The following is a 27,435-nucleotide window of genomic DNA, read 5'->3' as shown; positions in this document are numbered from 1 at the left end:
GTTTACTATTGTCCTTTTGCATTATTGACACACTATTTTCCTATTTAATACTGTAAAGCTGCTTTGACACAATCTGTATTGTTAAAAGTGCTATATGAATAAAGGTGACTTGACTTGACTATAAGCAGGATACATTGTATGCTACAAGTGATCACACCTACATTTTTCACTTGGCAAAATATTGCAAAACCCTTGTAGATATTGAAGGTGGGCTCTTGTGTTCCTGACATGGAACAGTAAGCAAGCACCTACCTACCATCCAGAACACACTAGCAACCAAACAGCAACATGAAAATGTAAGAAAGGAGGTTTTTTTTTTAAGTTATGACAAGTCAAAGTTTTGGTGACCAAACACAGCACTTGAAATATAAACTTTCCAGAGCAACTGTCAAGGAAACTTTGACAACTTTGGATTCAAAAGCTGGAGAACACGATCATTAGGTTTTATACAAACTTGTGGAATTCATGTAGTCAAAAGAGGATGTACCAAATACTAAGGAATTATTGAGTTTTAAATCAAATTGAAAATACTGTCACTACAACAACTTTTCACTCAAATTGTTAGTATAATTATAACGGGGGAAAACATTAAATAGAGGCCTTTTCACTAAAGTGTATACATAAATGTTAGCCTAAAATGCTGGGGAAAAGGCAGTGACATGTTATTTGTCAATTTTGATTTGTATAACTGAAACAAATACAGTTACCAAGCCATTTGCTTCTCATATAGCATAGGCTGATTTTGAACACTCTGAATCACTTTGTATCAGACTTTAATTAATATATTCACAGCATGTCCAGATGTTAAGTAGAGGGGGTATGATGAAATACCCGGTGAATGATGACTTAATAAGCCCCATGATGCATGGTGCCAGAGTGCTCCTCATTTAGTCACTGATCATACATATATAGAATCTTATGAGTTCAGACTCCTTGAGTGTAATCACCAATCAAAAGAGCTTCATGGCATTTTAAAAACGTTCATAAAAGAATGTATTTTGTCACTGTAATTTACATTTGCTAACAAGAAAATAAGATGGTGTATATATATATATATATATATATATGTATATATATATACACACACGTACATACACACATAGACACACACACAACACATATATACAGTAATAATTATAATTATAATAATTATAAACAGTATAATTGCCATTATTTATATAATTATTTTCTTACTGAACATAAGAAAAAATAGAAAATATAACTTATTTTAAAACAAAACCTTTATTTATTATGATTTAATAATAATTGATTTATTATTTATTGTGATTTATTTATTTATTATGATTATTATATTTTCTTTTTCTTATGTGTCTAATATTCTATTTGTATAATGCATCTGCATGTATTTTAAAATGCTATAACACTTTTAAATACTAAATAAATAAATAAATAGACATCAAACAATTACAGGGTTTCTGCAGGTTTTATGAAGGTAAATTTAAGACTTTAGGACCTTTTTAAGATTAAGGTGTTAAAAATTATAATAAAATTATAAATTAAAGGGAACATAATATTGTATACATTCTGCAAAAAGTGATGTTCTTCTTTAGTATATTTGTCTTGTTTTCCAGTGCAAAAGATTCTTAAATCAAGATACATTTACTTGAGAAGCAAAATGGCATGTTTTCTGTGAAATTTATCAAAATAAAGTTAAGAGTTAATGATTAAAAAGAGCATTTTTTTTTAGAAAACAAGACTTCATATTGGACTACAAGACAAAAATACTGAGGAAGATCTTAATTTTTAGCAATGCATGCGACATTTAACTTTCTGCTGTGATTTAAGACCTCTTTAAGGCCTTAATTTGTGTGAACTAAGACCTGGAGAAACTCTGAATTAGAAATATAGAGTACATAATAGCTAAATTGTTTATTGTCTTGATACAAGTGAAGAGTAAATGCAATTAGTGTTTAAAATCAGTAAACTGCTCTCCAAGCCTGGCCAAGCCAGTTCAGGTGCCCTTCAACCAAACGCTATCAGCAAACACAACTAATGCCCTTGATCCTCTACAGACTATGATCTACCAAACAATTAGCTCTCAACCTCATGAGAGATCCTTAGATTTAACCGAGCAAAAATGCAGATAATGTGCAAGAGATCATCTGCTTCCATTTCATAGTCTGAGTCACAAGCTTACACATGTATACACACTCGGGAGGTTTGGCACGCTAATGCATGCTCACACTGTTGCACGTGGCTAAACATCTTATCACATTTGTATTGGAGCAGCGTATGAGCCAGCACACAGTTTCTCCTCCAATCACACCCCAATCCTCTCTTCTCGCCTTCTCCCCTCGCCAGTGGATCATATACAGCTCAATCAGCATGTGCGAGCGCATCCGTGGCATAAGGAAACAGGGGGCCAGCTGTCTTCTCTGCCTTATGCTTCCCCTGACAGTTGCTCTGGCAGGCAGGGCTCTGCTCCTGACGAGAGGTTCTCTGCAGCATATGAGTCCTCAAAGCTGTAGCCAGTCATTCAGACCCCGAGTGCAGAAGGTAATGAATAGCACGATGCTGCGATATTCATTCGTTACTGCGCCACCCACTGACTATGCCAAGTTTGACTGCGGAGGATGCTTGGGGGAGAAAGAGATGGATGCCATAAATGATCAACATCATCATCAGCTGTCACAGGAAGTCACTTTTTCCAAAGCAGACAAGAACTGGAGACACACGTCTTTAAAGTGTATCGATGTCGAAATACTACAGCATTAATTATTTATGACTAAACGCTTTTTTATTAGCTTTTCTGGACCTATTACAGCTTGTACAAGAAAATCTGGGGTGATTTGTGTGAGCACTGAATCAGTCCAGCTGTACAGCACTTTTATAGTCTCTAATAGGGCTGTCACAATACCAAAAATTCAATAGTCAATACCATGATTCTCAAAATCAGTTCAGCAAAAACTAATGATACTGAATACATGCTTAATAATGATTTGTATCTACTATAACAATTTATATGAACTAAGTATACTATTATAGTATAAAACATGATTAAAATAAATAAATAAACAAATAAATAATAATAATGATTATGTTTAATTCATAATCTAAAATATTATTAAAACTTAAAATAACTTTTTTCTATTTTAATATTTTTTAAATGTAATTTATGCAGCCATTACTCCAGTGTTGTTCAGTGTCACATGATCCTTCAGAAATCATTCTAATGTTGATTCGCTGCTCAAGAAACATTTCTTATTATCATCAATGTTGCATAATATCTTTGTGGAAACCATGATACATTTTTTATAATTCTTTGATGAATAGAAAGTTCAAATGAATAGTATTTATCTGAAATAGAAATCTTTTTCAACATTATAAATGTCTTTACTGTCACTTTTGACACATCCTTGCAGAAATTATTATTTTTTTTTTTTACTAAATAAAATATGTTACTTATCCTGAACTTGAAAGGTAATGTACATCAATAAATAAATAGTATTAACTAATTAAATTGAAAGAACAGAATTGCAGCCTTCAAGCATTTGCCAAATCAGAAAATAACACTTTTACAGTACTTATTTAACTTATTTGTAAACGGTACACACAGTTTTTTTTTTTTTTGCAGGATGCTGTTCAATCATAGCTCATGTAACAAAAGTGCGAATGCTTTGGATCCATGCCGCCCTTCAAAAAGGCCATGTGAAAAAGCACCTATTGTGCAATAAACGCTAACACAGCACTTCTTCTAACAAGCAACACTGTTGGCACCATTAATAAGCAGTTAAATCACACGCAGCTGGATTAATTGATAGAGGCCATCAAAGTGATGGCAGAGTTAATGAACATTTCACGGTGGAGGTAGAGACGTGAGATTTGGCAGAGAAACTCTGGGAGAAATGGAAGAGAGCGATCGTAATTTTTTACGGCTTTTTGACCCACATCCCTCGCTCGGTATAGGGAAGGATGCTGCTTGACGCTACAGGGAGGCAGGTGAGGGTGGAAGTGGGTTTGCACACAAACAGCGCCGTCTCCGGAGGGCGACTGGGCTTGCCTACACATGCTGTCAGAGAACTGAGAGATGCTGATGGGATTATATGATCTGCAGATTGGACAACCGAGTGCCGAGAGACTGCCAGAAGACCTCTCCTCCGGAAAAATTAGGTGTAAATGAAATATGAACGAGCTTGAAGTAGTACTGACCTCCGGAGTGAGGGGGCGGACCGCAGAGAAGCACCACTCCTTGTCCTTCCCGGACAGACACAGAACTCCGCTTGTGGGTTTTGAAGTTTTCCAAATCTGAAAAAGGAGAGAAAACAGAGAAAAACATTACACTTATGCTAATGTAGACTGTAGATTCATGAAAATATATGCAGCACATTCAATGCGATTGTATTTTTATTCCTAAAAAACTATTTTACATCTACAATCAGTGAGCCACACAAAGTTAAAGCCTTGGAGGAGTGTGTATACAGACGTGGTAAATAGCCTTCAGCTGGACTGGAGGCTAAATCACCACCCATTGCGTCTCTTTATTGAGAGAGCTTGAGCCTCTTGCTGACTCAGACTAGAATAAATGGGGGAAAAAAAGTTTGAGGATGAAAGTTAAATTCAAAAAGAAGGGGCCAAAGAGACCGGGAGAATGTCTAGCACATATTACTGACATCCTGCTGTGTTTTGAATATTACAGTCCAACTGGATTTTTCTTTCTCATGCAATACTCCACCACAATGCTTTGCTATGTGTTGCTAAGGTGTTGAAAGTGGATTTTAGTGCATTGCTATTCGGTTGCTAGGGTGTCCTAGGTGGTTTCAAAGGCACTTTAAAGCAAGTCATTTCACTCTGTGGCCATTTTGGTCCCCCAGACAGCTACTTCAATATCAACTCAATACCTATACATACAATTCACTGCAGTTTCCATCTGAAATTAAATGAAAACACCAGCAATTTTTATTCTCTTTCACAATTCTGAAATTATGATTACAGTGGCAGATTATCAATTAATAAAGATTTAGTTTCAAGCATTTTATCTCCTCAAGACACTTGTACCATAGTGAATGATTCGTAAACTAATACATGTTTGCATCACATAACCAGCTTCATATGTATGGCTTTTCTGATGTAGTAACCTTGCTCGGTAGCCCACCTGGTAAACTGAACATTTCATTTCCAAATTGCCACAATTTGTACAACAACCAATGTAATAAAACATTACAGATCCACGTTCCTCAGTTTTGGATAAAACTGAATTTGCTAACTTCACTGGACATGTTGTGAAAGGTGCAAGACTATAGCAATGTAATATTGCTTTGCAATAATGTCACCACTGACACATTTTTCCAACCTTCCAATCTACCGAACCTGGGTTATTCAATAGAAGCAATAAGCAGGCAAGTACATTTCTAGGGGTCATATGATGTTGCTAAAAAGAACATTATTTTGTGTATTTGGTGTAATGAAATGTTTGCGGTTTAAGGTTAAAAAACACATTATTTTCCACATATTGTACATTATTGTTTCTCCTCTATGTTCCGCCTTTCTGAAACGCGTAGATTTTTACAAAGCTCCTCGTCTGAAAAGCGAGGTGTACGCTGATTGGCCAGCTGTCCAGTGCGTTGTGATTGGCCGAATACCTCAAGCGTGTGACGGAAATGTTACGCCCCTACCATACTGTGATCCGTTTTAGGTAGGCGTGGTTGACTCTTAACTTTTATAAAGAATATCTCTTTGGATTTGAGACTATAGTCTGTTTGTGCTAATGTCTGTAGCACAAACAGTGTGGTCCAAGCTTAGCATTCTGGCCTAGTTTTTTTTTTTTTTTTAGGATTTCCTTACTAAACATTTCATTGTGTTTAAAAGCTCACTGACAGACCATCAAATCTACAATCACCAGCAATGTAATTTTACAACATTGAACAGATTTGGAGTAAAGATGAGGACAAAATCAATGGGTCCCTCCAAACAGAAGAGTGCTCTTGCCCAAGTGTGGTGGTGTTTTGCAAAGCGTGAGCCACACATGAGTGCTTTTAATGGCTCCTGCAGTTATCAGGCCCACTCTGAGTTGTATTCATCACAAATCGTGCTGGCAACCATTACAAAGCCGTTCCAAAAAACGCATCAGAAACTGAATTTCCTTTCCTTTGAAACTAATTTAGATTTGACAATTGACAGAAAACAATAACAAGCCACAACAGCTTCCTGCTTGTCCCTTGCGCAATTGTTGCCTAAAATCATTGGGAAAGTAATTCGTACAGGCAGATCGAATGCATGGATGGGCGCCTTGTAAAGTCTCAGGTGGGAACTGTTGAAATGTGCTTCGTTACAGGATCCTTTATTGGTTTTCAGAAAAAAAAATTAACAATTAGATTATGAGCCTATGCAATAGGCTAGACACTGGGGCTAGCTGTCACACAGAGAAGTTAATGCTTGTTTTCTTTAGTACTGCTTTTGTATGTTGGTTTCAAACCATTTAGTAAATTCTGTCCAACAAAACTAAAGTTCCAAGATTAATAAGTAAATAAATACAAATAAAAACACAATGAAATATTAAGACAACAAAAGTCAACAACATAATTAAGGCAGACTCTTGGGTTGAGAAAAGTTGTCACATTTATATATAGGCAGGTCATCATATGTGTGAAAATTATATATTTTTTAATACTTAAGGGCCTTTTTTGTATTACTTCATAATTATTTAAATGTTTAATTTGAGCTGAAAAGCCTACAATAGTTTATTCAGTGCCAGGTTCTCAATATGACAGCTTACCACGTGTAATGTGACAACATGCCCCACTATTATAATAATAAAATAGCATGTCTTTGGTGAACTGTATCTTTTTAAGGAATGCGTCTATCCAGAAATTGGCTTTCAGTAATAAACCTACAGTACCATGAGAAATATTCACTGGATTAAAAAAAGTGTGAAAACATTCGCACTGAAAAAAAGAGGAAATTGAGAGACTTCATTAATTAATTTGCTTAATTCCCATACCTAAAACCCACCACTAAATTCCGCTCTCAACATGACTGGAATAATCTTGAAATGATTTGACGTTAAATCACTGAAGAGAGTTTTTAATGGCATCCCTGTTGCACTTCAAGGATCAAAAATATAGATGCTGATGTAAAAAATTTGTGCGAGACCAGCACGCTTTTGAATTGGAAAGCGTGAAGTCAGCTTTGTGAGCCCCCGCTGTCATCTTCATCAAAGGGATTCTGCAGTCGCTCAGCTGAAAAGTACATCAAAGTTCAGAGACCCCTTTACTTGAGTGACTCACGTTGAAGAACACCTTACAACTGGCCTCATCAAACAAAATCATTACCATGAGCTCTTATATAGGTCGGATATTCTAAACAAAGCTGTGTTCAACAGCACTAAGTCTCACGCCACATGCTAACGCTGACATTTAATGGCACACATTGCACAAATCAGAAGAATTAACCCACATTAACCTCGTCTCCAATGATCCTGGGTCTGTGGTGTCACCTAGAGCACTGATGCAGAGATGAAGTGGCTAAATCAATGCTAAATCTTCCTCACTTCCCCCTAAAAACACAGACCAGCGATTGGTTCTGCTTCGCGGCTAGATTTAAATGCTAAATTATGGCACTCAATGGTTTATGAAGATGACTAAAAGGTCAGCTAGAATGTGTCATGTTGGCTAGAGGACAAGTCTATTAGGGGGCTTTGGCTAATTATTTCTTAAAACATAAATTTCTTTTTAACCCTGGGAGTCAGTGGCAATTTGAAATACTGGTCTTCTATTAGGAAAAGCAATTCCTGTGCATTTTTCACAGATTAATATTTGACTTTGTGGTAAAGGCTCATACACCTCTGCAATGAGCAGTCTGTAATGAAGGAGTAATTTATGTAATTGCTTTTTCACTGGGACAGGGAATCAGCATCAGTGAGCTGTTGAAACCAAGCTGCTTATCTTATTTTTCAACAGATGCCGGTAAACGGGTACACTAAATTATGTTGAAATTCACACTGATTTTAGTAACTGGTCCAACTTATTGTGTTTTTAAAATTGCATCTTTGTGCGAAAAAAAAGTACATGTGGCTAAATTAAAAAAAATAATAAATAAACATAAAAATTTGTATCAGGACAGCTGGGCCTTTTTCCCTAAAGCCCACCAAATGCTCAGCTTCCAAAGGCCACCGAAATGAATTCAAGTCACAGATGTGTCATGAATTGTATGAAGCTTATTGACAGACTGTTAATACTTGTAATACTTGCAGGCTAATTACCCGTATGAATGTCAGGGCATAGCTGGGAATGAGGCATGCAAATTATTCATCATTTGTTCATATTAATGTGACACAATGTTATAGTCTTTGTTTTGGAAGGAAATTTCGTGAAAGACAGGCTTTACAGTGTATTCAATCAAATGGAGTCCTTCTGTCATTACTACACTGGCAGATGGACAGACAAAAGGAAAAAAAAAGAGTTTTTTAAAAAAAGCTTTTATAAGCTACTACCTTCATAAACTGTTAAAATAAACTAAAAGAATAAAAGAATGGATTATTCTTATTGAATAAGAATATTAAATGAATAAGATTTATTTTACTGAATATGCACAACCAATGCACACCAATATAATGATTTTGAATTCCAAAAAGCAATTCCAGTTTTATTTATATATATATATATATTATTTATATTTGTATTTAACTTTAGTAATATTTACAGTAAGTTAAGTCTACACATTACCCAAACTTCAAGGAAAATCCTGACAGTAGTACCTGGATTGTGGCCAGTAAGCAAACCAAACAGCGAGCGCTTGAGCACTCATGATTATAACCCTACTGGATTCTATCTAGACATGATGGGAAGGCAACAAAGGGCTGGACTGCCACTTTCATGTCAATGAAACACAGGACGTTAGATAAAAGACTAACAGAAGCTATACAATTGAGAGCCTACAAGAACAAAGTGGACAAACACATTCAACATCTAAGGTACTGAATTAATTTGAGGCAGGAAAAAAAGAAAAGAATGTCTTTTGGGGTATATTTTGGATAGAGATAAAAGCCGGAGTGATTTGGAGGGGGGACATATGGTCGTCCACAGCGAGAGTGAGGGTGCACCAGGTTTGATCGCAGCCGGTTTACCTTTATCAGGCTACTGACAATCCCAATCATGATGTCACTATAGTTTTTTTGTCTGCCTTTTTTTTGGGAAGGTTTCAAGTGGTGCTCCCCGCTCCATAAACACACACCGAAAAGAGCAAAGAGACTATTGTTGTTTAAAGTACTCAGCGGGCTGTTTCCTTCAGGATAGCACACAGCTGAGGTTTTTCAAAAAGAAAGTGAAATAGACAGAAAGGAAGAGGGGTACTTAAACAAATGCTTCTTTTAATATACACAGCTGAAACCATTCACTTTTTTATTTCCCCTGAAGAAACATGGCATAAAAGCATCCCACACCAGCCGCTCATATGAAGGCATGACTTTACAAAGAATACACGCACACGCATCCCCATAAACAGTTGGGGCTGGGGGGATCCAGATGGTATACATTTAAACAGTTCAGGCTAAGGAAATGCAGTGTTATAAAATAAAAATGTGGTAAATACGCATTTAACACTTACAGGGATACTCTAAATCAGTGCTTGTCACCTGGTTTGACTTCAGGACACAAATTTTACACTAATCATCAAGTAGCACCCAAATTGTTTTGAACTGTTTAAAGTACACAACTGATCATGTACTTAAAATCAGATGTAGACATTTACATTTAGTCATTTTATGAATATTACACTTAACCAATAACATGCAAAATGATAAACTTGACAAGTTAATCATTTTGTAAATCCATATGCAGCAGCAGATATGCAAATATTAGGAGAACGTACAGACCTGCCACAACTAACCAGTTCAGAAGCACTGCTCTAAATGATAACAAAAGATAAGAAGTACATTGTTTTCATTCAAAAAAATATATATTTTTTTGTTGTTGTAAGTCCTGTAGAGGATGTCATTAGAAGGTTTTCTTAGATTTGTAGCTTCTGGGGATAATCGATTTTAGCAAATTGTACCCAAAGCATAGTTAGGTTATTTAAAATAAAATATATATTTTTAAATAAAATATCATTTAAAATATTAAAATAATAAACAATAAATAAATTGTGCTCAAAGTACAGCTTAGAAAATGAAATAAAAGCTAAATATAATTTAAAATGTAGAATAAATAACAAAAAATTGTCCAAAGAACAGCTTGTATGTAAATAAAAATAAATAAATATAACTATTAAAACTTCTAAATGTCCTTGATAAACCCCAAAAACACTTATTTTCCCAAATCAGCATAAATTCAATTCCCAGATCAGCCATGGTGTTACAGTGTCAAACTGTTGCTATATTCCAATGGGGAATGTCTCAATTTTATTCATAAAAACTTTTAAGGGAATTTATTTCATCTCAAATCACTTACCCCATGTGTTTTTACCTGAATGACAGGCATGCATTTTGGACTGAGAAATAAGACATGGTGCTGCCGTGATGCAATGTCCCATGAGCACTTTCCAATTCTGCAATTCATAACAGTTCGAAATGAAGAAAAACGACACCACTGAAGAACTTCCAGCTATGCAAAACTGATCTGATGGGATGTACAGTAATCTAAATGAACCTGACTATCGAGAGCCACCACCGTGGGCGATTTGTAAATGCCAGCATAACTTATCATGGTCCTAGTGAGCCGTCGTGTCTTTATAAAGACTGGTGATACACGCGACCCTCCCTCCACAGGAAGGAGATATAATCCTCAAATCAGACTGGCAGAGGAACTCCAGCTGTTTTTCACTGTCAATTGGGACAGAATAAAAAGAAATCCCTCAAATGCTTGATTAACAGCTCTTCCTCTCTCCCTCTTTATTAGCTGTCACATTTGTACTCCTGTGAATATTTCTCAGGGTAGGTTTAATTTTGAAAAGCAATTTCTGTACAGACACATACCTTGAAATCTGAGCTATAAAAAAGCTATTGAACCATTACTGGTCAATAAAAAATATATAGTTAATTTAACATGTGTAAACCAGCAGTTGGGCATGTTGACACAATTCAGTTTATTCTTGGAAAAACACCAGTTTTACTACAGTATCTACACCATACCTGAACTAAAAGTAATCATATACAATAGAGCAGTACAAAGGTGTAGAAACAATTTGCACTCAGAAATTGCAAGTAAATCTCACATTACAAAAAAACCCCCAGCAAGTAACACTGAATTAAACATGAAAGCTTGAAGTACAAATAAATAGTATTTTCTTCTAAAACGTACTCTAATATTCTGTTTAATTTACAACCGTTCAAGTACACTGTACAAAAAATTATATGTCCATGTATTATCGACTATTGAATGAATTCATAATAATTATGAAAATCAAAACGATTCATAAAAACAGCAAAAATGTAAAAGGCAGCACAAAAAAATATCAAACCATTGTTTCAGCCAATGAAATGTCAATTTGCCTCAATATAAATATATTGAACACAGTTTAGTCCTCATTATATACAGTAGTTCATCATTGCTTTAATGTATGACGCTATGGTTTAGTGAAGTTCCCATTTTCTTCGAAAGAAAATGATATTGGATTTCTAGTACATTCACAAAAACAAGCCTAATTAAGTCAATTTTGGTCAAAACTAGACGTTCTAAACTACTGCTATAGAAAAAACAAGCATTTGTGTAATCAGACTCCAAACCTCACTATTACTGAGATTCTGAGCCCTTGTGACAACTGGTATCTTGACTATATATAGTAGGTAATGTCTTCAGTATTCACTGACCCATCAAATAACTTCAGCTGAACTGCAAAATATTCTTTCAACCTGTCACCACAATGCTCAACATGTTGTTAACTCTGCAGATACGCAGTTGAATTTCTTACAAAGTCAAAAAGAACTTTAATTGTTATTGCCCATTAAGAGCGAGGTCTTTTTCAGGACCCAAATATGAAAATGAGAAGATGGTACGTATGTGAAATACGATTAAGACGCAGCACACAGCCTTCTCTATCAGTGGCATTTTAATTAAAAACATTCTGCAATTCCCCAGAATGCAATTACTGCTTTAGGGATTGGTGCATCGACACTGACAATTTTTCTCATTTCCTATGCATCTACTGACAACCCTTTCAATATCTGCCTAATTCATCCAGTCCTATTCAGAGAGAATGAAAAAAAAAAACATTTTATCACATCCAATGAAAGTCTCTTTTATAACCTGTACTTTTGATCATTTGAAAGCACACAAAGGCAATGTACAAGGTTACACCAAAGTAACCATAAATGTATTTTCACACATTAAGTGATTTTCAACAGTCATTTATTTGAAAAGAAAAGGTGGTGTTTAGAGACAAATACATTCTAAGAGATGCAAACTACTTCACGAGCCACCTATTATTTCTAAAGCTAGCCCAGACAGAAAGCTGCTAAAAAAAAGCATGAATAAAAACCACACTTGTGCAAATTGTATAAAATTATACAAAAGACAAATAAATGCTATGAAATGGCTTCATTAATGTTGTTTTCTTTCCTTTGCTAATGCATTTCTTAATGAAACAGGATTTAAAAAACTGCAATAGGGACTGATTTTATAAGTAAAACCATTTTTTTTACCATGTAGAAATGTTTTTAATAATAACATCAATGTATTAACAAAACCACTCTAAGTCTAAATTTCAGGTTAAGGAATGATCTATACTTACAGTATTTAGAAACCAGAAGTGTGGTTTCAAATGTATTTTAAAAAGTGTTTCATTGCCAAGTTTGTGGTTATGAACTATATTACTGATAATCCTCAAACAGATTTTTCAGAGAATTTCTCAGAGAAATGTTAAGAGCAAATGCCGTAACTGAGTTAGTCTATCAATACACACATACAGTAAATATTTTTAAAATATTTACATGTATATACATTTATATATTTATATTCTTATATTTTATATTTAAATAACTTTAACATATAAACATAACATATTTTTTCAAAAATATATACATGCATGTGTTTGTATTTATATATACATAATAAATATACACAGTATACACATATATATTATGTAAACAAAAACTTTTATTTTGGATGTGATTAATCGCGATTAGTCGTTTGACAGCACTAATTTTAATATTTTGCAGCAAAATGTAAATACATAACTAGTAGTCAATCATTTTATTATTTATATATTTTGTATTCAATTACGTAAATCACAACTCTTTATGAGATGGATAGTATATTTCCATGAAAAACGTCAAGAACAATGTTTAGCTTTTTAGGGAGCATTTTTAGAGAAAAATTTAGATATACCTGTGAGTACAAGAGGAGTCTATAATATTTGTGTGTCGCAAAGCTTATACATATAAACCAGCAGCCACAAACCTCTAATTTTCAGCATTTTCCTTCATCTACTTTACAGCATTAAAACATTTGACGAATTCAAGTTGGAAATGTGACTTCTCGACTTCACCTTTATGCATTCTCATGCACAATGTGGTCGCCTACAAATTCTCCAGCATTAGATACCAAATTAGAAAATATCCCATCTAATAACATCAGCTGCCCTTTAAATTATTCTCTTGAACCTGCACCACTCCATCATGCGGCGGAGTTAATTAAGCTATGGAGAGAGTAATAAAGAAGATGGATGTGGAGCAGTCAAGAGACGCGTGCCCCCACCACACGACAACAACTGAAGCCTAGTAAGGTCAGAGACCAGCAATTGATGGATCTGTCAGCCAATCGTCTTACGATGACAGCGGACTTCCTCCCCACAGAATTGGATTGTTCCTGCCATATAGTGCCATTGCCTTCAGGCAGTGGTCTTGCTGGGAATGTGGTGAATCAGAATTCATTTGGAAAAGTCTGTCTGTCATTTGCTATCAGTGCATGCAAAAACGGGTCAGCCAATCAGAGTCGTCCAATCAGAGAGAAATTCTGTAGTTATACTAAAACACTGGGTCTGGGCAATAAAGCAATAGCAATAATTATTTCCATACAATTTTCCTCAAAGAAATTATAACAAAAGTTTAATATAATATTTATGCATTATGCAAACTTGTGATGCACTACAATTTTGGTAACCGACAATTTTTGGCTGAAGCAGGAATAGTTGTACGTTCGAAATAGTTTTGTAGGGCTGAAATCATTGAAATCATCATCTTGTGCACAAAAAAATATTCCAGCTTTCAAATTCTGTTAATTTGACCACAAAATAAAAACAATAAATGTGGATTTGACATTATTATTACATATATTTAATGTGGTGACAGATCGGTGTAGGCGCCTCAGTTCAAGTGGCACGTCAATCGATCACTTCTTCCTCTTTACTACCAGTTAAACTGCAGCACAAAATAAACAAGAATGAACATCAGAAGGTCTGTTGAAACAGTATAACTGACTGAAATGTATAATGTCTCATGTAATCAATCACTCATCAGTTTTTCAAATGTGGAAAGATGTCAATAAAACAAAAAAATAAACACTCAATGTCCATTAATCTGATAGTAAACTACAAAAAACACTAGAAATGAACATTTTTTTTAAATAAATATATGCACTATATTACATATTCATTATATTTTTACTTAACCTGTTATCTTCACTTTTTATTGTACATTTGACAAAAAAATCTGTCATGAAAACAAGTTTTTATCACATTTTTACTCACCTGTTTGGTAAGTGTTTGTTTTCTGATAATAAATATTAACTATCTGGTTTCTGCAACGTTCACTCTGTAGCAAAAATGTGGCTTTAAACATGAAAGAAATAAAGATTTGACATATTGTGATAATTAACGATTTTGACTGATATGAAAAATGTTATCATGCTAATTTTTTTAGGGCCACCCCTGTTTCTAAATGTAGAAAGTTGTCTAAATTATGTATATTAATTTGCCAATTTATAACCAAATCAAACTGAATGATAATGAAAGATGTGATATATTTAACAAAAGAAAAGAATTTCCGATTCGTTAGCAAATAGCCTCGTTATTGAGTGTGCAGTATATTGCTGTGTAAACTTGTCTTTGTTTTTTTTACACAGTATATGAAAAAGTAATCATTATAAAAACATTTCAAGCAGTGCCATTCCAATTCAAAGAAAAAGGAGTGCAAAAAGTGACAAAATCTATAGAAATTTAACCATAAAATCTGAATTTTACATTGTAAGGCATAGTCATATGCTGCATTACTGTCACATGTCACACTTATTATGTTGCATGTTTAATGCATGGGAATTCAATTATCTCCTTGGAAATAAAACCTTTCTCAAGCATTTTTTAATCAAGCATTTGGCAATATTATATTCCAGTCCAGAAAAAAATTGGAAAAAGTATGTATTATTACTATTATTTATTACATTTATTACCGATTTATTTGTATTAAAATAAAACAAAATTATATAAAAATGGTTAGTTTATAGTTTACTTATTATTATGAAAAAAAAATCACATAATGTGTCCAGTGCCCTCTGAAGAAATGATGCAATTAGTATGGTAGTACGCTATTTAGAACATAGCCTAAGTCTCATTATTTTATATGCTGGATAAAGCTTTTCTTGTGGTGTGTAGAAAGGGTGGAGCTTAAACCAATTAGCTGCCAGTCGTCGCTTTCAAAACAGCCATAACAAGGAGCGCAAGGCCTGAATGTGTTTCACTGAATCTCATTTTTTGATATCTCATTATCAGCCCATATAAATGACGACTACGTGACTGAATCTGGCCTCTGAACAACCTGTGCGTAATGTGAGATACAGACAGAGTAAAAGAGAAACAAGAATGAGAGAGACTGAGAAAGCGACCAGGCTCTCCTCAGGGAAAACATTTCCATTTTGATCATGTTATCAGCGAGGAGAACAAGGGCCAGCGTACCAGTGTGTGCCGTCAGGTCTGCAATGTCCTATTTGTTTGGGCCTGATGTGTGCTGCTGTGGTTTGATCAGAGATCAGAATGTGACTTACAGGCAAAGGTTAGGCTGGCCTCCCTGCTGACAATAGTCCCGAAGGAGTTGGAAGCAAGGCACTGGTACGTCCCAGCGTCCTCGTCTTTATTGAGATGGTTGATGCGAAGGTTGCCTCCAGAGAGGCTGTGATGGGAGCCGGGTTTAGGGTTGAGCAGGCTGCCATTTAGCTTCCACCTACAACACAAAGGAGTTCACAGTTCAGAGATTTCAATATGAACTCATACATTTCTCATCATGACCTTCCATGACCTAAATGTCATAACAAAGCTTATGTTGTAGTTGTATTCGCTTATTCTCAAAAATAAGAGCATATATGAAAAAAATAAGTCATTTACACCACTGTTCAGAAGTTTGTCACAGTATGATTTTTAAAAAGAAATTAATACTTTTATTCAGAAGGAACCCATTAAATTGATCAAAAGTGACAATAAAGACATTTATAATGTTACAAAAGATTTCCATTTCAAATACTGTTCTTTTAAATTTTTTTATTCATCAAAGAAACTGTTTCCACAAATATATTGAGAAGCACAACTGTTTTCAACATTGATCATTATAATAAAAGCTTCTTAAAGCACCAAATCGATATATTACAATGATTTCTGAAGAATCATGTGACACTGAAAACATTCAGTGAAAATTCAGATTTTTCATAGGAATAAACTATATTTTAAGATATATAATAAAATATAAAACAGTTATTTAAAATTGTGATAATATTTCAAAAAAGTAGTATATATTATTTTTTTATGTTCTAATAATTTTAGTACAAACATCCTAGACAAAGTCGATACTTAAAATATTTCTCAATTCAAATGATTTTACGTCTCTAGAAGTATGAAAAACAAACATTTGAGAAATAAAAATCCCTTTAAATATCGAGTTATAGATATATTAAAAAAAAACTTGCCCCTTTTAGACTTGCACTCTATTCATTTACTAACTGCTTGTTTTCTATAAAAAGCTAACACTAGCTTCTCTATTCTTTTTGTATTCTATCTGTTTGTTTTCTTTTTATTTATTATACAATTAACAAAAAAGCAAAATAGGGGGCCTCTAACGCCTAGCTTGCTCTATTCTTTTTCTATTCTATCTGTTTTCTTTTTATTTATTATATAATAAAAAAAAAAAAAACTTGCTACGTGTACTGCGTTAGGCTAACAGAGACTTGTCATAGCACTTGTATATCATTGCTCTTTTGTTGATTTTGATTGCTTCCATTGTCCTCATTTGTAAGTCGCTTTGGATAAAAGCATCTGCTAAATGACTAAATGTAAATGTAAATGTAAATATAAAGTGGCTATAAAAACTATTTGGACACTTAAGCCACTCTTAAAAAGGGTCATTTTTTTTTAAAGACATAACACTTTTTTTTTAACAAAAAATAATTTACAAAAAATGGGGACAACTACCTGTATATAATATTGAATGAACATACTGAATGTATTTCTGAGTAGTTATTTGTATTCATTAGCAAATTAATTTATACACTTTTTAAAATACAGAATAAAATGTAAAACAAAAAATAAGAAATTGGTTTATAAAATAATACAGAAAATCTTCAGGGTAACAAACATTGCAGTCAATCTCATCTAATAAAGTTTAATAAGAAAACACAGGGTGGAATCGGTGTTACCAATTGTTTTGCAACTATCGAGTGTCATCAGACCAGTGGGTACAAATCTGGGCTGTTGAAACAAAACCTCCAAGTGTGATCCCACATAAAGAGAACCAGTGAACTGCGCTGAGTTACTAAGATCCATAATTATTAGACTCCAGAGTAAAGCACTTAGTACACTACACTAACTCCAAAGGGATTGTCCTTGCAATTAGTGCACTGTAAACTGCTTTGCATAAAAAGTGTCTGCTAAATGAAAAGCAACCAGCTGTAATCCTGATAAATTCAGAAGCCTGTTTTTTTCCCCCATACCAAGATTAATGCCCAGAATGGCACGGCTTGTGACCATCCATCTTGTTGAACACAAAGTCATACAGCATCAAATGTGAGCTTTATCATGGCAGAGCACCAATCAAAACTAATATTTGCAGTGAGCACCCCCATATTCTATAGCATGCAGTGTGATTACTACAGGAATTTACTGAGATTACTGAAGGATAGAATTCATTTAAGTTATCATCGGATTCTCCTACCCTTCAAACAGCCTTATTAAAACAAACAAGCTGCCAAATCAATACAACAACTCACATATAAAGCTGACTTTGAAATATCGTTGTCTTTTCATCATTAACAGTGGTAATGGGATGATGACTGCACTTCATTCATGAGGTTATATGTGTGTTATGAGAGACTTGAAACTGAAATCGGGATATAGGTTTATGACTTATCCCATCATAAAGGCTGTGATTTAATTAAGTGAAGCTCAGCACTGTTTTATTTTTTTTTTTTACACACGAGCAGCTCATCATCTGTTATTTTTTTTCAGTGTTTTTTGTTATTATTATTATTTTTTCCTTAAATATTCCTTAAATTTCCTTTTTTTACTGTTTACTTTTTTATTCTACAGTGAAATATTACAAAATTAATAATAACAATGATATTTATTTATTATTATTATTATTTTTATTTCTATTTGTCATTATATAAATCACAAATTTTGGCCAAATTGCCAAATCGTATTTCAAATCACATTTTTTTTAAATCAGAAATTGCAATTACATTTTCTCCCAAAATCATGCAGCCCAAGATCTATGTTCGATAGGACAATCCTAACTAGCTGAAGTTACACTATTAGTAAAAGTACACAATTTTTAAACTACTCAAACAGTACAATTTCTGATTAAAAACTACTTAATTACAGTAATGTTTGTATATGTAATTTGTTACTTCACACCCCTGGATATGACCAATCTTAACTCTTTCCTCGCCAGCATTTTTGAAAAAAGTTGCGAGCCACTGCCAGCGATTTTGATGATTTTCACTACATTTTTTTTGAAAAAAGTATATTTTGCTGTATGAATATTTGAATATGCAATACACCAAAATAAATATCAGAGCTTCTGATAAAAGAAATCAGTCTTATTCTAGCTTAAAGCATTCTTTTTTTTATCAACACTTATATATAGGTAGGTTTCATAAAAATGCATAATTTTGAGCAAAAAAGTTAGAAAATCCCATTTTTAACAAAAACTACATCTGGATAATATTCAGTACGATTTTCAAAGCATAAATCCAGTAAATCGCTTCCATCAAAACCTCCAAAGCTTGCACAGACATATACCACTTCCTGGATCAACATTTTACTCTGTACCATTATGCAGTTTTCATTTATATGATGTCTATTGCTGATGATCGCATTATTTTTCATATGCATCTGTTTACATAAGAGATCACTAGTTTTTCCGTCCTGTTCACGTGTGTTTTTGTTCGGGAGGTACTCGTTCAGAAGATGCGTAATAGCGCCCAGAGTGTATAACAGTGAAAACACGAAAAGCTGTAAAAACTCGTCAATGGCGGGGAAAGAGTTAGTAACCATTGACTATCCTTCAAACAGAAATATTTCACTCTTAGAATTTGATCCATTTCACAAACAGGCCGATTTTACTGATGTCCCTGCATGGTTCAATAAACAATATTTGAATAACTTCTCTTACAACCTCCCATTGCAGCATCTTTACCTTTGAAATAACATGCACAGCTGAATCATTTACAATAACATCAGGGACCAAATTAGAACATACATGGGGTCAATTTGGATTTCATGTTGACTTTATACAGCCAACAACCTTCAGTTCAAGACACATGATAAACCATTTTTGCTTTGCTAGTCTGCGATATATACGCAAGGTGCCCCTGCTTTGTGTCTGACAGGCTGATTAGCCTTACAGGCTCAATATGGTTAGGGTTAGCGGCACGTTTAGGGTTACGTCCTCGACCGCCTGTCAGGAACAAAGCAGGGCACCTTCCACCAATCTCAGCTGCAGATGTTGCAGTAGACGGCATTTTACTGGACTAAAACTGGTATAATGTACTGTACATCCCTGGTACAAGATAATTCATACATTTTTTCCTAGAAGAGTATAACATCATTGGTATAACATTATTTCCTGTCACCATTTAGGAGTACACTCATTTCAAAGCTAACAGACAGAATTAAAAGACAAAAACTTTGAGATGACGTCAAAAAGTGGCCCACATGATAGCTATGTGCCTTTTTAAAGAGACAGTCCATCGAAAAATTCATGTCATTCCACACCTGGATAACGTTCTTTCCTCAGTGGAACACAAAAGAAGATATTTTTAAAAAGGTTGGCAACTAAACAGATTTGGTTCCCATTGACTTCCATTGTATGGACAAAAAAAACTAAACTGTTTAGTTAACAACATTCTTCAGATTATCTGAATTGGGGGTGGGTATATGATATTTTATGACAGAATTTTTGAGTGGACTATCCATTTAACTAGTGAGAAATCTAATGTTAAATCGCCCAGCATGTGGTACATTCACACGTGCTTTCTAAATGGTGTTTGTAGTTCAACATCTTGTTTTCTTTGTCTGTTTCACATTTGTATACAGATGCTTCTTATTTTCCTAAACAAAAACAGAATCTCCCTAATGCCCCTGAGAGGCGGGTCATTTGCACACACAAAGACTCTTCACACCGGGAAGCGACTGCGTGTCTATGCAAAGCTCAGAAATAATATGGGTGTAGCCCTACATTGCTTCTTTCAGGACTTCTGCTCTCACGTCTAATTTGAATCTAGTACCTCTAAATCAAAGACGCCGGCACATTCCCGTCCCCACGCCGAGTGTTTTCAAAAGACAAAAATTCAAAAAATATTTCATATTTGTAGGCCACAGCAAACGATATTGCACGGTCTTCAGAGATGCCGGTAGTTGATAGGAGTGGAGAGTTTCCAAATCTCAGGCTCAATAATAAGATCTGCTAGTTTCCAAGTGCCCTTTTCTGCTCTGTTTGATCTAAGAGAGGCTGATGAAAAGAAAAAGGGACGAGCAGTTGTTTCTGACAGTAAATTGAGTTTCTTGTTTGTTTGAGATTCTTGATTTGGTCATTTGTGAAGTGTAAAAAGCACACTTGCAATTTGGAATAATGACAACACCATATCAAGTGCGATCAAACTTGTAAAAGAAACATCAGTTGATATATCTATATTCTAAGACATCTAATTATATAAAATAGCATGGCATTGAAACAAGAGAAGGGTACGAATGGATGTCATCAGTTATTACTAACCCCCTGTCCCTGGAAGAAATTGAGATTTCACCACCTACAGTTCCCATCTTGGGTGACAAAACATCCAGTTCGTGTCACAGACAGCCTGTGTTTTTTCTCTTTATCTCCAAGTTTTTGTGACACATTTGCATTTTCACACTACGCCAATGCTTTGTTCTCGTTTCATCATGGGGGCCATAAATACCACCGCGTTCTCCCAGAAAATGTAACAACTTCATTTCAAAAGATCAATTATCAGCATACAAATGAGAATGCTGGTACATGACAGCATGTCAAGAAACTTTGTGTAACCGTTAAAAAAACGGCCACTTCCCATCTGCTGCTGTAACTATGGCTACGGGCTCTCCTTTGATTGACAATTCTCCCTCAACTTCACGACAAGGTGATGCAAGGATACTCTATAGCGTTCTCTAGTCTCCTTCATGTTTAAAGCTGAGGTTCTTGAAGTGAGGTAAAGAGGAGAAGTGAATTAGAATGAGAAGCTAAGAGAGAGAAGGTGGGAAGTCTGAAGTATAAGAAGCAGCTGTCGTCTCAGATCAAGAGAACCAAGCAATGTAATTTACAATAAGTTGTTAAACTTCAATTATACTGCCTCTCCAACCTTCTCCACAAGGAGTAGGTGTTACAAAGCGTTAGACCATGGAAGGTTAACAGGGCTGTTCAATGATATACCATGATTTTTTAGCATTTTATTTTTGATATTTTAAGGAAAATCACATTGACATGCATCACGTGATGTCTCACACAATATACTGTATAATATCAGTTAAAAGTTTAAACACAATTGACTCCAAACTAAAAAGCTTTTGATCTTGTGCTTAAATGCTTAAAATTAGTTTTCTAGTCTGATATGAATTTTACACTACATACACTACCATTCAAAAGGTTGAGGTTGGTACATTTTTTTTCTTTTGAAAGACGTTTCTTATGCTCACCAAGACTGCATTTATTCAAAATAAAATGCAATAAAATACAATAAAACAGTACTATTGTTAAATATTACTATGATTTTAAATGTTGACTTTTCAGCAGACATTACTCAATGTCACATGATCCTTCAGAAATCATTCTAATATGCTGATTTGGTGATAAAGAAAAATTTCTTCTTATTATTATCAATGTTAAAACTGGTTCCACAAATTTGTTTCATGAATAGAAAGTCTAAAAGTACAGCATTTATTTGAAATAGAAATATTTTGTAACATTGTAAATGTATGTATTTTAATGCAACTTGCTAAATAATTTAAAATGTCTTTAACCTAAATCAAAAAATCAATAAATACTTTATGACCCAAAACTTTTGAACTGTAGTGTATTCACTTATTTACAAAATGACACTTTCAATATTTTATTAATATTCTAAAATTAAAATGTGGAAAGTAAAACTAATTTAAATTTTTTTTTTTTTAATGTTTGAAATTAAACAAGCATTAATATAATATCAATTTCTAAAACCTAAAATTTGTCTAACAGTACATGGAAAATAGATGATTCCAATGGTTGTGTGGCAGTGATAAAATCTACCTTAAGGCTGACCATTCCAAAAACTTTGTTTTTGTTACACAGCACAGTATTTGCAACTCAAATCAATATTTTATGTCCATTAATTCATAAGTAGCCATACAATAAACAAAATAATATACAGCGATCATCCTGTCAGGGTTTATTTTGTAATAATGACCAGCTGACAGCACATTATTCCTTACTTATTTAAGCCAAAAATATTATTCTATATTTTTATTTCTGTTTATTATTCTATGAGTGAATCAATCTGCACTAGGTTATACAAACAAAAGTATTTTTTTTATGGGCCAGATCAGGTAGAAAGGCACTTTTTTACTTTAAAGTGTAGTTTGACATAAAAATAATAGTACTGAGGTATGATTACATAGGATCACAACATCAAACTCCTCGCGGCAGTGACAGTTTTAACCAGACGCTCCATTTGCTGAGCACATGCTTTACGTGCTCATGCTCAAACAGACATTACATAGCAGACTATACAACACCATCTGGCTCAGGACACAGGAGGCAGTTTGAGGATCTGTTGCACACTTTAAGTCTTTCTGCGTAACACATTCTTTACTAAAAACCTTCTTCCAAGAAGGTAGACACACACCAGATGCCTTAGCTCAAAAGCTACAATCACAGCTTTGATTATCCTCTGGGCTTGTGCATGAGCTTAAAGGGTAGTTCAACTAAAAGCATAAAAATTCTGCCATCAACCTCATGTCATTTCAAATGCGTATGACTTTGTGGAACACAAAAATAAATTTGAAAGAATGTACTGACCAAACATTTGCATTTACTATGATTACAACAGCTTTCAATCTTCAAAATTGGCACAAAAACACTATAAAGTATCATAAAAGTGGTCCGTTTGACGTGCACTTTAAAGTCAAAAATACAAAACAATAGCTATAAATGGAACAGAAAAATGTAAGTCATTATTCACTGAAAATGTTCCCCTCCTGTGAGCAATTAACTAGAGAACTGCCACAATCAAAAGTTTTATGGTGCTTCTGCATAATTTTTGAAGTTTCATTTTGAAGATACATTATATTTGAATGAAAAAGCATGGCGAGTACTTTTTTAAAATCTATCTGTTTCCACAGAATAGTACTGTCATATAGGAAAGTCATATAGGTTTAGAAAGACATGGAGGCATTGGGGAGGGATGGGAGCAGTTCATGAGGTTGAACTTAATGCACTTTGAAAGTGATGGACACTAGAGCTGCCGAGAGAAGGACATTCATCAAAAGGCTCCATGATTCAAGCTTCCTGACAGGAAAGAGGAAGCTACTGATTAGCTTTTCCATTAAGCTTGATCAATTCTGGACCAGCATATATATCCGTCTTTCTACAGCACATCTGAACAGTGTCAAGGGAACACGTTAATTTGAAGCCATCGAACCAGACGCTCCATTAACATACTTAAAAACATACTTAACTATTGAGAAATCATAGCATGTGAAGCAAAACGAAAACAAGGTCAGGTCGATATATTACTGAAAACTAAATATTTATAAAAATAGTATTTTCAGTCATTTGACAATATTTTTGAAGATATATCTCAATGATGTATTGCTTGAAAATGCTTAAAAATACCCTACCATTCAAAGTTTTGGGATCAGCAGTTTTGTTTTTTTGTTTTTTAAGAAATTAATTACTTTTATTTAGTAATGTATTCAATTGATCAAAAATAAAAGTAAATATGTATTTACCAAAAATGTCAAGCAAGTGCTGTTCTTTTGAACTTTCTATTCATCAAAGAAAAAACAAATTCAAATAGAAAATGTAGCCTCAATGAGCATAAGAGACATCTTTTAAAAACTTTTAAAAATCTTACCCACCACAAACTTGTGAATGGTAGTACATATCTCAATAATTATGATGTTTTTTTAAAACAGCTCAAATATGCCAAAAAGATTCAACATGTTTAATGTAAGAACTAAAAATAAAAATAATTTAACTGAAAGAGTCTGATTAAAAGTAATTCCCACTACATGAATCTGCAATCAGTTTCATTTATATCTTTCTTCACAATTTTCCTTTATATGCACCAATTTAATAATTATCTTTTTTACTAAAACATTTGTAATCTGTAAAAAAAATCCTATACAGGAATATTGAGCAAACCAATGGCATGAGTTTGGGGCGGGACTATCTTGGGCTATCTTGGCCAACCAATGGCAGACGTGAGCAGCATTCAGGAAACCTGTCTGAAAACACTCACTATTTTTAAGAAAAAGGTTTAATGTACAGCTTGTGGGCGGGGCTACCCAGTGGAATGCTGCAGAAACAGAAAGGACAAAAACTCTCACCGGTACAATGAAGAATTTTACCGCTGATCACGTCGCACCTGCTTAGGACACGGTGTAAATCTACTGATGCCAATGTGCACTGGCACGAAAGAGCCTATGCATTTCTGGAATCGTAAAAAAGGGACTGAGGTACAATTTACCGAAGCAGTGATGCAGATGACCAAACAGCAGTGTTTTTGCGGTGGCAAGTTGGCAGTCAACTCACCTGTAAAAAGGAGGAGGGTCACCGTGTGCCTCACAACTGAAAACCACCTCCCTGCTCTTCTCCATGGAGTCTACTGGAAACACAATGCTGCCTGGCTGCTTCGTGAACACGGGGCTCTGCAGCGTTTTGCCTACAGACAGACAGAGAGAGAGAGAGAAGGAGAGAAAGAGAGCGATCAGCACGCTCCACTTACAGACACCCAACCTGCTTGCAAAACAAGCTATTAGCTGGTGGCTCTGAGCAGGCCAGCACTGGTAAGGCATTAAAGAGTCAAACCACAAGCAGACAAAACATATCAATTAATTCAACTAACACCACGGCAACTGTAATGGAATCGCCGTTGATTGATATAGAACAAGGGTTTGAGGACACGCGTTCATCACTTTCTATCACCCCTGTGGTCTGTTTTTAACCTTCGCTATGGCAGCGCAGTTGTAACGGAAAACGCTCGGGCAATTAGACGTGCGGTAAACGCCTCTCAGTTGTGATTTGAGGCTCTTCATGTGAAGTGCCACACTGAGATTGTATAATGTGGTGTTTGGGTTTTATTTCTTGTTCATTCTTCTTCTTCTTCTTCCATTTTTTGGCGTGTTACATCCTGTGTGCATATCGCCACCTACTTTTGCTGTTATGCAGTCATGGTTTATTTATAATCAATTTCTTCCTTGTTTTTGCTTTTCCTGTTCTTACACACGTATATTCACAAATATTCCTTCTTAAATAATTATTCAATGCTCCATCCCATTCCTTCTCCCCAGGCTCCACCTGGCGCTGCGTGTTCTTCTTGTTCATTGTTTTCATGTCTTTTATTTTGTAGTTAGGCCTCAGTCATGTTCTGTCATGTGATTCCCTTGTCTGTGTGTTATGTTCTGATTGGTTGTTTTAGTCATGTGTCTTGTGCTTATTAGGTGCGTTCGACTTCATGCAGCACTGCGCAGATCGATCGCAATCTGACTTGAAGCAGTGCATGCCGGTTAGTAATTTTTGGTGATTGGCCAGATTCACCGCATGACAACTATCACGTGTGTTTCGGGTTTATTCTAACCTTTTCAATTCCAATAATAGCCACAAATCTGTGTTTTTAGAACAGTAAAAGCTTGACAAGTAAAAGCTTTTTTACTGTAGTCGCAATGTTATATTGAGTCACATTTATCATAAAACACTGATGAAAGCATATATTCCCCCACTTTATTAGTATTTAAATAGTATATATTTACTTTGATCTTTATTCTTGAACAGATGGCGATGTATTACGCAGTATATAATCAGTAGATATCTGTTGCTCATGAAAACGTTTCTGAAACGTCTGTATATTTGACAAATAATTGCATTTAATTCATTTAATCTGTGATAGAGTATGCAAACACCGCGCGAGCATCACTAACGGGAGCAGAAAGTGTCCGGCTTGACAGCTCCGTTTTCAACTCCGCCACCGACTGCAAGCGGCTGCTCTCGTTGACTGCCGTCTGTAGCCGTGCTTCAAGTCGAACGCACCTACTGGCATGATTGAGAGCAAACGTGAGAGGTCACGGGCCTACGGCAGGGTGTGGCCAAGTAAAAAAACAAATCTCCAAAAAATCGCTAGTTTTATTTAAATATAGCTAAAATAGCTCCTTGTCACAACAAATAAAAAAAAGTCGCAGCTACAATGAGAAAGTAGCTAAATTTGGCGACAAAATCGCCAAATTGGCAACACTGGGTCCAAACATGGACCCTCTGACAGTTGGAAACATATTTGTACCTTTTTTACCCCTAAATGGTACATATGAGTACCCTAAGGTGTAACTATGACCCATTAAGGGTACAACTTCACCATTTGTACCCTAAGTGTTCACAAACGGACCCCAACCGTACCCTTTTTTCTGACAGTGTACGTAATTAGTAATTTCTCTGTTACCCATTTATGATTATATTTCATGAAGTATTTTATCAAAAGAAATCACATAAGTTCATAAGATTTTTAATTATAGTAATATAATTTATACTGGGATCAGATGGATGTGCGTGAACATGCCAGAGTAAAGTAATGCCACAACGTCCATAATGCCACAACTTACAGATCCGTGTTTAGATCACCTTTTCTCCTGACAAAATCAGTGTAATGGCAATATTTCCATCTCCTAAGCTTTTCCATATTCCAAGCTTTCCTGATACACTGACTTCATGTGCCTGTGTGAGTTGTGAAAATTATGAAAATAAATTAGGAATTATTGGATTGTTGGATTTCAAATCAGTAGGGGATGAGGCATCAAAAGTAACTAAAT

General features: G+C 34.7%; 1 protein-coding gene across 2 annotated transcripts in view; it reads right to left on the bottom strand.

The window, feature by feature from the left end:
* Positions 1-27,435, bottom strand: part of cntn4 (contactin 4) — a 145,173-nt gene that overhangs the window by 69,826 nt on the left and 47,912 nt on the right. For both annotated transcript variants that reach the window (XM_016458592.1, XM_016458590.1), the window contains exons 3-5: positions 25,172-25,301; positions 15,927-16,102; positions 4,171-4,266 (exon numbers count right to left, since the gene is read on the bottom strand). In XM_016458592.1, coding sequence (XP_016314078.1) covers positions 4,171-4,266; positions 15,927-16,102; positions 25,172-25,301 — 402 coding nt within the window. The remainder of the gene's footprint in view (positions 1-4,170; positions 4,267-15,926; positions 16,103-25,171; positions 25,302-27,435) is intronic.

Source organism: Sinocyclocheilus anshuiensis, unplaced genomic scaffold, assembly GCF_001515605.1.
Source record: "Sinocyclocheilus anshuiensis isolate Anshui unplaced genomic scaffold, SAMN03320099.WGS_v1.1 scaffold615, whole genome shotgun sequence".
NCBI lineage: Eukaryota > Metazoa > Chordata > Actinopteri > Cypriniformes > Cyprinidae > Sinocyclocheilus > Sinocyclocheilus anshuiensis.
Note: the sequence above shows the minus strand (reverse complement) of the source record. Positions and strands in the feature narration are given on the sequence as shown.